The sequence below is a fragment of the Macrobrachium rosenbergii genome, chromosome 16, assembly GCF_040412425.1.
Source record: "Macrobrachium rosenbergii isolate ZJJX-2024 chromosome 16, ASM4041242v1, whole genome shotgun sequence".
Taxonomy (NCBI): Eukaryota; Metazoa; Arthropoda; class Malacostraca; order Decapoda; family Palaemonidae; genus Macrobrachium; species Macrobrachium rosenbergii.
In genome coordinates this window covers 563,933-575,393 of record NC_089756.1, presented here as the reverse complement: position 1 = coordinate 575,393, position 11,461 = coordinate 563,933, and the positions used below count along the sequence as shown (strand labels likewise).

Below are 11,461 nucleotides of genomic sequence, written 5' to 3'. Positions count from 1 at the left end.
CACACATATATATATATATATATATATATATGTGTGTATATATATATATATATATATATATGTGTGTGTGTGTGTGTGTATATGTCATGTATGTATGTATGTATGTATGTATGTATGTATGTATGTATATATATATATATATATATATATATATATATATATATATATATATATATATATATATATACATACAAAAGTGAATGTTTGTATATTAGTTTGGATTCTATAGAAATCTGAACCACTTGACAGACCCAGACAAAATTTTGCACACGGCCTCTATGTCACTCCAGAAAGGTTTATAACTCAAAATCAAACCCCTGCCCGTGACAGGCATATAAACACAGACAAAACAAATGAAATTTTCGTTTTTACGACTCCTTTTCCTTCAGTGCTTTGTGAGTTGATGACCATTTTTCACCTGACACTCCACCATTTTTTCCAGGTGCTGTCAAATGTATGATTCCATTAAACTCTTCCCACTGCAAACGATATAATCAGTTTAGTACATCCAAAAAATTAAACAGGTGTGTTTGACTGTATCAAAATTACTTTCATTCAGTCATAAAGCAATGTAATTCAAAATATAACTTCTACCACCACACTAGTCAGGCCTTACAGTTCTTGCCACGGAAAAAAGTAGTAACAGACCAAATGTTTCTGTGACAGGCTCCCCTCCTCATTAGAAAACTACTCGCGTCGAAATTGCCACATTTTTTCAGTGTTCATCTAAAGCCAAACGTATCTTAATCACATACTGCCAATAAAATACAGATTCTTAAGTATCTTGTGGTATTACCATCATCATATCTAAGTACTTAATCTACAAAAAAAGTGGTAGTTATGGGTATAACTTTGGAGATCAAAAACTAATTCATCACCAACCACGCATGCGTATTAGTAAACTTTGGAGATCAAAAACTAATTCATCACCAACCACGCATGCGTATTAGTACACCAAATGCTTCTGTGACAGACCTACCCCCTCATTGAAAATTACTTGCGACGAAATTGCCACATTTTTTCAGTGTTCATCTTAAACCAAACGTATCTTAATTAAACACTGCCAATAAAACACGAATTCTTAAGTACCTTGAGGTATTACCATCATCATATCTAGAACGAATCTACTTCGATTTGTTGTGCAGTGAATTTTACGTAATTGATAAAAGGTCCATCTACCGCTGAAAGGGAGACAGATCTTTCCCCTCCCCACACACACAAATGCACAGACAGACCCGAGCACGAATCAGTATAAGACCTTTGTTTATTGTCTTTGTTCAGTGATGTTCATTCTTTTCCCGTAGGGGAATGTGACTTCCTTTCACCCTTTGTCTTCCCCTCACCCTCCCCTCCCCCCCTCCACCTTCCAGTCCCCTCCTCCACCTTCCACCTCCCTCCCCTTCCCTCTTCCCTTCTTTTCCCCTCCTCCTACCCCTATCCCTTCCTCCTCCCTTCCCCTCCCCTTCCCTCCCCTTCCATTCACCCTCCCATCCACCTTCCCTTTTCCCTTTCCTTACGTTTCCCTGCCCTCCCCCCCCCCTTCCCCATTCCCCTCCTCCTCTATCTTAACACTTCTTTCCCCTTTCCCCTCCTTCTACTCTATTTCCTCCCCCTCCCACTCCCCTTCCCCTACCCTCTTCCCTACCACTTCCCGTAGACTGTTATTCAGAGTTTTAACGGGCCTACCTACCCGTAGGTTGTTATTCAGATTTTTTCCATGCAGCGCTGGGTTGGTCAGCTAGTATATATATATATATATATATATATATATATATATATATATATATATATATATATATATATATATATATATATATATATATATATATATATATATATATATATATATATATATATATATATATATATATATATATATATATATATATATATATATATATATATATATATATATATATATATATATATATATATATATAATGCAGGTGTGCTGACTGTTCAAGATATTCAGGCATAAAATTACATAAAATCTATAAGTGAAGTACAAAAGGTAAAATATGAGAATAAAAGAGATTACAGAGTTTAAGTGTATCGACTAGGTGGGAAGGTGAAGGTTGAGGGAACCGCAGGGTTTGTTCAGTTCCACCAAAATCTCTCAAGAGTGCACAGAGCAGTTGACGTGTCTGCGTATTCAACTGGGGAACCAACTACTTCGGGAACTGCGATTTAAGAATGAACAATTTGCATTATAGAAGAACGAAAACATTATTTTTGTATGTGAATCCAGTTTCAAACTTTGTAAACTAAGTATAGTTTTTAAATTATATTAATCAAATTATAGTTGAAGTGATAGCACTAAACTTACCAGGTATCACAAATACCTCTGAATAGTGTTCATTATATGTGTCATCCTCTTCATGATAATTTTTCCTTCCTTTCAGTGAAATTAAACCTCAAAGTCTCTGAAGTAACAAACACTAATGTAGTTGCACATCTCATATCATTATACTTGTAGCCACCATTGCATTACCTAAAAAAGTTAGTATAAGTTATAGCCATAAAATCTAAATGAAATGGTCAGGATACAAACTAGTCACAAAAAGTTAAAACAGAAAGAAAATGATCTTGCATCGGGAGGCTACAATACTAAATATTGATAAAAGATAAGAAAATTAATGGATCTTACAGTTCTTAGTCATTAGATGATATCAGCAGTGAATATACAGCGTCATCAATTTAGCCTCTTTAATCACTTGATAATTGATAACTTTAAATGCTACATAGGAGCAACATGGCTCCTGCGTAGCATTTAAAATCATCAACCACCAAATATAGTTATGTGAAAACATGATATGTCACTATTTCTTTAATGGCAGATTCAACATGAATATTTGTTTGTAAGTTTTTACACAGAACAATGAGGATAAATAATTTTAAAATCATGTTGCTTATTATTTACCATAGTGAGGAAAATGCAGATTTCTTACTCGGCGAACCTCCTGCCCACACGCATCCTACAGTAGTTCCAAGTCCGAAAGGCTGGGCTGCATAATATAAGGGTGAACGGGCCCATAGGCCTCTAAGCCATCTCTCTGACATGAATGGCGCTGTTGAAGTTGCCTTTGTCTTCGCACATGAACATATTAGCAGATACGACAGCATTCTGTAGTTAAAAGGAACGACTGAATTATACTTTCATTAATATATATATGCATTATATACAAGTCTGATTGATGAACATTAGACATTTGTAATACTAAACGCTCAAAATATTGATTTTCACAAGCATCTATTTTAGACCCAATTTTTTACAAAAGTCATCAGCAATCATGAACAAAAATACATATTTCTCACTTGATATGACTGGTGAGAGTACATGTCAAGCAGCCAAGTAAAAAATGTCTTTCAGTTTGAGAGCACGTGACATATTCCATAGTTCCTTTTGACAAGGGACTAACTGACAATCAAGATTTGAACTCTGTTTATTAAGTGTGTTATCCACAGTCCATTTTTGTTCCAAGGTATGCATAGGACCATGCTCTTAGTTATAGGTAAGAATATTTATGGCGTAACAGGAGGAAGATCCAGTCGGATATCAAAACTAACGCGATCATCAAGTAGAAAAGCTTTATACAGGCGTGATTCTGGATAAACATATACTTACCCCTTTGGGAATTAGATATCCACATAATACCGTATCTTTGTCTATATTTCTAAGGGTGCCATTCATAAAAGGGAATACTTTGAAAGCACAAGAATTTCCACCACTAAGTTATTATTATTTCCACCGGTGACTTTTTACTGTCAGTAAACCATTTATTTGTACATAGAGCATGTCCGCACACACACAAACACGTACATACATACATACATACATACATACATACATACACACACCATATATATCTATATAATATATATATATATATATATATATATATATATATATATATATATATACACATGTTCTTACCTGGCCTACTTACTGTATTCCTTGTTTAGGAGTCCAATCTGGCGGTCTAGCTCGTAAACAGGGGGCTTACTAATACACCTTGAGGTTTTGACTGCAATTGCTAGGTTAGGTAGGAAACTAAATAGAAAAACAGTTGCGCTGAAGGCTGTGATTCGACAAGGGACTGTTGCAGATAAACGCTTAGGTTTAATTGAAAAGGAATATATTTACAATTAAACACATCAATCAGAAGACTGGGGAATAATATGCAGATACAACAGGGGTCTGCCACGTCATTAGTTATTCTAGCACTGGTTCAAATATTGAAGAGTCTATGATTAATCCTCTTGAAATGGATACTGAAGAATTTATTGCAGTGGCCTTGCCACTGCAAGAAGCACAAGACAAGCAGATGTTTCCACATCTGGCGATATACCGTCTGCAGTTAGATAATGTCAGCAGTTACACAAGGATAATTACAACGATTTCAGGTGAATCGAGGCTTGCGCAGAAGGTGCCAAGATAACTTGATTCTGTTACGATATGGTTGCATTAAAATTCACACTGAGCTAAGTGAGTCAGGTCTTTGTGATAACTCGCAGTTCAGAAAAGAAAATGAGAGTGCAGTGAAAGATTCAAGATACGTGACTGTTTGAAAGAACCTTGAATGAGGACTTTACCTTATAACGGAGCGATGGAGAGCCTCGTCGAAATTTTACCAGGGATGGAGGGATGAGTTTAATAGGAATGCACAGGTAATGTGACTGGGTGGTCGAAAGATGACCACTTTGTTGGGGGTGGGTGGGGTCAGCTCAGTAAGGAGCATACAGGGGATGTGCGTTTGGTCTGCTACCGGTAAGGTTCTGAGGCTGAGGTCAGCTGTCTCTCGCCTTATATGACCTCGGAGGCTTGATTTCTTGCTCCTTCCAGAGGGCACTGGGATCTCAAGATGATGGTTCAGTCACCTTGTTTTCTACGCTGCAATTTTCCAAATCTTGGTGACCTCTGGCAACCCATGTTCGCCAGTTTTTATGGGGGATTCAGCCCTTTAGGGCAGATTTTGGCAGACTTCCATTTCCATTCGCTTTTATCTGAAAAGAGGTAATTCAAGCAGTCACCAGGTCTTTAAGAAAGGTAAACAGTTGCACCAAAAAGGAAAGCATGGAGAGAAATTTACATAGGGGCTGAGTTTCTCATGCCCTTCTTCAGCTCGTTATCAGCATGAAAACACTTTATTTAATTTGCAAGACAGTTTGGAGGTTTGGGTTTGCTTAGAAAGTGGTTTCCCACGTTACAACTCCCCCACAAAGTTGACAATTGGACCTTGAACTGGGTGGAAATGTCAACTGTAGATCCTGAGGCAATCTCAAGGCTAAAACGAAGACGGTCGATTTCATAAATGAGAGGCAGCCATCTTAAATCAAACTGTCTTTTACTCTTGTTAAGATCGTAGATACAATATGCGCAGCTGGAAAGTAAGTACTTCTTTGCTTATACATTGCATAAACTTTATAATGGCCAAAACAAGTAAAGATAGTTATTTCAATCTCTTCTCTTAAAGGTTTACAACACAAATACTGGAAGAGATATATTAATGATATGCAAACAAAAAATATATAGGAGAAAATGAGTATGTAATTGGTTGGGGTAACTAAACAAACTAACAAAAGACTCAGAGACTACACATATATTCTTAACATACTCCCCACCATAGGAGCTCCCAAGCTCCTATAAAAAAACAGAGTAAACACAATCAGATCTCATGGTATAAAAAATATAAACTATTGTTCACTGAGTTCACAATTACCCATAAGTAACCTTATTCACAAGGCTCTACTTCATAAATCAAGTAAAGTACGAGGCTTTATCACACGCCCTCTCTTAGATAACTTCACCTGATCAAGATTCTTAGATTCATCAGTGTTCTTAACAACAACATCCTTATTCTTATCTTGTATAGGACTCTCTATAGAAGTTTGAGCATTTCCACAAACATTATTTACATTATAGAAAATCTCTAAATCATGTAACTTTTGAATAGACCTGCACAACACACCCTTAGTAAGTTCGTACATGAACACATCTTACTATACCGTCCCTGCCAGGAAATAAATCAGTAACTATGCCCAAAGACCAACTCATTCCAGGAAACATTGTCTTCTCTTATCAAAACAACAGAACCTTTCTTCAGATTGCAATTAGGTTTAAAGCTCTTTACTGTAGGGGGTAAATTCCTTAAATAGTCATCACTCCACACTTTCCAAAATTTGTCGAGTTGTCTTTTCCAAACAATTTCTCTTTCATTTAAATCTGTAGCACTGATATTTCCATGTTCATCAGACACATGAGGCTGAAAACCTGCAATTCGACCAACCAGAAAGTGTGAGAGAGTCAAAGGATCAGTTACATCAGGCTCTTCATTTACATAAGTCAAAGGTCTAGAATTGATGCAAGCTTCTACTTCAAACAAAGTTGTTTCAGGTTCACATTTAGTTAAGCATTTATTGCCAAGATTTCCTTAGAGCAGACTTCACCGATCTTACAAGACGTTCCCACCAACCTCCCCACCATGGGGATCTGGGAGCAATGAATTTCCATTCAGGACTCAAAACACTAAAATATTGTTGAAGCTTATTTGCAACACTAATTAGGGTTTTAGTATTATCTGAGTATATCACAGATGGAAGACTCATCTGGCAGCAAATCTACGTATAGCTAACATACAATCAGGCACTGAAAGAGAATCTGTCAACTCCAAATGAACAGCCCATTTAACAGCACAAGTCAATAATAATATGTACAATTTCTTAAATGGAAGATCAACGGCAAACAAAGGGCCTGCACAATCTAAACCAGTTACGGCAAAGGGGAATGTATTGTTAACTCTCAGTTCCGTCAAAGGAGGGGAAGGCTGATCACATGTCCTAGAGTCAAATCTTTTGTAAGCAGCTCATTCTTTACAAACTCTTTTGGCCAGTCGCCTTAATCCAATAATTCAATAAAAGTTTCTGATGGTTGACATGAGAGCATGAATACCAGCATGCTTAAAAAATTTATGCTGAAACTTCACTATAAGCTTAGACATATGACAATTAGGAATTATAACGGGGTGCTTGCTGTCATAACTCATGTCAGAATATTGTAATCTACCCTTGATTCACAATAATCCATTGCAGTCAAGAAAAGGGTCAAGTTTCCTCAAGGAGGAACTCCTAGGGAGAGGTTTTCCTCAAGACAAAACACTTTTTCTTTCTCATAATATTCCCTTTTTACACAAATAAAAATCTTGTCCTTTGCATTACTTAACTCATTATAAGTAAGAAGACCTGAAAGTTTAGCACCATTAGGTTTGCAATTGTTAATGAATTTCATAACCAAGGCAGTAATGTTCATTACTTTGGTAAAATCACTCCATCTACTGAAGTCAAATAGAGAACTGACATCTTCATTAACAGTCATAATCACTCTTCTTCCCTTATATTCTTCATTGGGAAAAAGAAAATCATTTGCATCAACCTCAGTACTAGCATTGGCACACAAGTTTATGGAGGAAGTAGATAACCATTTGGGACCTTTAAACCATATGTCGTTTGAAATTAACTGTCACTAGTAACACCTCGGGTCATCAAATCAGCAGGATTATCTTTGCCAGGGCAATGGAACCAGTCACTAGGAGATGTTAATGTTTGAATCTCAACTACTCTATTGGCTACAAACGTTTTCCATTTAGTGGGATTACCCTTCATCTAAGACAGTGAGACTTTAGAATCTGTCCAGCAAACTAATTGGACACTATCGTTCAAGTGTGTAAAGCAGATTTCACAAACTTGATTAGACGAACACTTAATAAGGCTCCAAGTAGCTCCAGCCGATAGGTGCCACTGTAGTTATAGCAAAAACAAATGATACTTGAAAGTTCTCATCAGATTTAGGTATACACAGATACACACAGATACCATAACCTTTCTCTGATGCATCACTGAAGGCATGTACTTCTAAACCTTGTACAGAATTCAAAGATAAACCTGGAAAATAACATTTATTAACTTCAAAGTTTTTAACAACCTCAACACTATTAATCCATTCCTGGAACTTCAGTTGCGCATTGTGAGGTAAAATTTCATCCCAACCAAGTCCTAGACGCCATATCTCTTGAAACCATACTTTTGCATACATGGTGAAAGAACTTATAAAGCCAAGTGGATCAAATAATCTAGCAATCAAACTTAACAATTTTCTTTTAGTGCAATTAAACTCAAAATTATTACCTAAGTTGAGACCTTCAAATGAAAACACATCTTCTGAGGAATTCCAATACATTTCTAACAATTTTGTTACATCCTCAACCTCTGGTTCAAAGTACTGATAATGCTGGTTAATCAAAGAATCATTGTTAGTGTGCCACTTGGATAAAGTCATACCAGCATCTAATAATATACTTTGAGCTTCGCTAAACATTCTACTGGCTTCTTCAACTGTATCTACACCTGAGAGCCAATCATCTACATACAAATTCTCTTTAAGCTCTTGTACTGTAACTGAATTATTGTATGAATCTAAATGATGTTCAATAGCAGCATTCAGCAAAAATGGACTGCTGCTATTCCCAAAGGGCACTCCCACAAATCTCGTAACAAGCACTATATTACCACATTGCCACAAAAAACGATGCACATCCTGATCAAGGCATTGTACACCAACCTGCCAAAAGGCCTTTACAATGTCTGCTGTCAAAGCAATATTCCATCTTCTAAACTTTAATAAAACTTCAACATGATCAGGAATTAAAGAAAGACCAGATTCCACACAGTCATTTAAAGAAATACCATTAGATCCTTTTGCTGAAGCATCAAACACAGGCCTACCTTTGGGGAAATACTGTCTTTAATTACAGGTCTATGTGGCATATAATAAGTGGGATAAGAACTTCCCAATTCAGAAAAAGGGACCTCAACAATAATACTATCCTGCTCATAACTCATAAGTACTTTGTCATACTCCTTTTTCAGATCAGGATTTTTCTCAAATTTATGATTGAGTACAGCTAATCTCATCCTAACATTATTCTCATTATTAAGTAAACTCAGTTTAGCACCTTCATCTTTCCAAGGTAAAGCAACATCATACCTGCCATTAACATACTCATTTGTACTTTCAAAAATATCTAACACTGGATCTTTGGGAGGGTTATCCTTCTCTACATTAATACCAACACTTTTTGAACTCCAAAATTTAAGTAAATCAGAATCATTAACATTATTAGCTATATTAATACACAACAGTTGGTGAGATATACTCTCCTCATGAGCCCTCATACATGAGCCAGACAAAATATAACCAAACACTGATTCATGGGCCACTAAATCCTCAAATCTTACTATAGTATCTACTTTAATAAATCTCCAACAATAATCTACAACAATCAAAATATCTAAAGTGAGATCATGGTCATGACCATAGTCCCCTGCTAACTTTAAATGTGAAAAGGACTGAAAAATATCATCAGGTACCTTTTGATGTCTCAAAGGGGGACAAATGGATATTATCTCAACTGCAAGTATAGAAAGGTTATTACCCTGAGTGTCGATTAAATTCACATCATACACATTCTGTTCTCTCGTGTTTTTTGATTTTCCATCACCAAAGGCTGAATATGAAGTGTACTTAGATGTAACACACTTATTACAACAGCCTCAACACATTTTCCACCACCAGTAAGAACTTCAACTTTAGCTGTCTGGAGTACAGTACTCTTCAGTCTTTGGTCATGAGAAATGCCAACATGTTTAACAGTTCCAGTATTGATAGCATCACTTGATTGTACATTAGCCTGATCATTTAACTTACTATTGGTATTTTGTTTAATTGGAAATTTATTAGTTTCACAACTGGATTTACCATAATTACAAAATAACACATTATGAAACCCAGTACAATGAGTACATTTTATTTTTATTTTGCATTCTCTGGAAAGATGTTCCTTACGGAGACTTTTAAAACACAGTTCTAACTGATGAATTTTGAATTTACGATTATGGCTGTCTAACTGTAAATCTGCCAGTACTGTTCAGAAGTGTGGCACTTCTGACAAAACGCACACCGTGGTGGACCTTCCTCGGATGACGTCTGCAGGGCTAAAGCTGAACTAGCCTTTTTTCTCTCGGCCTCTTGCTGCACATTCTTCTCCATGGATAACTCATTAAAAGTTTCAGACCTTTCATGATGCTGGATCTCCTCTGAGGAAACTTCAGGATCCACTCTAAATCACTTTCATGGCCTGCACTTTCCCTGGACCATTCCAACCACATATCTTGTGGAAGTGGAGACAGGATGACTGGAGTTAACACCATGCCATACTGGTCACTGCTGATACCAAGGGCTTCTAAACTTCTCACATGCCTCAACAGCTGGTCTTGTAACTTCCAAAATAACTCGACATAAGCTCCCTAACCTCTGGGTGCAAAGGAAACGTTCAGTAAACCTTGGAACATGAGCAAATATTATTCTTTCTGGACGACCAAATCTTTCTTTCAACAGCTCACAGACTACATTATAGCCAGCAGAATTAAATACTAAACCTTGAATGACTGTCAGTGCTTCCCCCTTGAAGTAATGATTGCAAGTAACTATACTTGTTAATAACTGGCAGCTCACTCTGGTCAACTAACGCATCATATCTACCCCAAAAGGACTGCCACTCAGTCAAATCACCAGAATACTTGGGAAGTTCTAATCTGGGTAACTTCACTTCTGATTTATCTTTACTGGGAATAGATGCAGTGTCAGTCTCAGTACTAACACCTTTCAAATGTTTGGCTGCTTCAGCCCTAACCTGTCTGGCACTCCTATGAAATCTATCGGTTTCATCTATGTCTGCCTCTAAATCAGCATGGTCTGTTTCTAATTCCACTGCTGCTTGAAGATCATCTAAAACTGCTAGTCTTTTGTCAAAAACACTAACTACATTCTCTAAGAGTTCGCTATCAGAAGTGTCGTCTCATAACAAATCCTGCAACTCATTAACAGACTGAGTCAACCAACCTTTGGCAGCCGAACGTCTCCTCAGTATTTCCTCTGTTGTTGCCACATCTACGTGTTTCACAGCTTAAACTTCTTAACCCTTTGATTACTGCTGGATCGTTTACGATACAATTCTTAAAACGACCGTCAATCCGGGTGTATCGTACAATATCGTTGCGTTGACCGCCGGCAGATTGAGAGAAGAGCTAGTGGGAGTGGGTTGCCAATTATTTCCAGCCAGAGACCTAGTATTTGACGGCTGTGGTAGTGGTATTATGTCAAGATGCAATAGGAATGAAAATTCAAAGGACGTAGATTATATTTTTGAATTTTTCAATAACGAATTTCTGGGACTGATTGTTGAAGAGATGGACAGTTATCAAAGATTCCTTGTTGATACACTTGGAGATGCAGCGCCAAAATATTCACGAAAGTTTACTCAGATTACTGTGGAGAAAATGATACGGTTCCAGTGCAATTATCATCATGTCACGTATAATCAAAGATTACAGTGTAGGACTATGTGTC

The 11,461-nt window shown here is 36.9% G+C and overlaps 1 protein-coding gene across 1 annotated transcript; it reads right to left on the bottom strand.

Moving 5' to 3' along the window:
* Window positions 1-7,756: 7,756 nt before the first annotated feature.
* LOC136847498 (uncharacterized) lies at window positions 7,757-10,102 on the bottom strand. The gene is made up of 3 exons (XM_067119238.1): window positions 9,961-10,102; window positions 8,779-9,560; window positions 7,757-8,668 (listed from the first exon to the last, which is right to left on the bottom strand). Exons 1-3 carry the CDS (start codon window positions 10,100-10,102, stop codon window positions 7,757-7,759), a joined length of 1,836 nt encoding a protein of 611 aa, XP_066975339.1.
* Between the last annotated feature and the right edge of the window lie 1,359 nt (window positions 10,103-11,461).

Coding starts and splice junctions, on each gene's coding strand:
- LOC136847498 (XM_067119238.1), bottom strand. CDS start 10,102: ATGGAGAAGAATGTGCAGCAAGAGGCCGAGAGAAAAAAGGCTAGTTCA. Junction 9,561..9,960: donor ACAGTACTGGCAGATTTACA/GTTAGACAGCCA, acceptor CTTCATATTCAG/CCTTTGGTGATGGAAAATCA. Junction 8,669..8,778: donor AAGACAGTATTTCCCCAAAG/GTAGGCCTGTGT, acceptor GTTTTATTAAAG/TTTAGAAGATGGAATATTGC.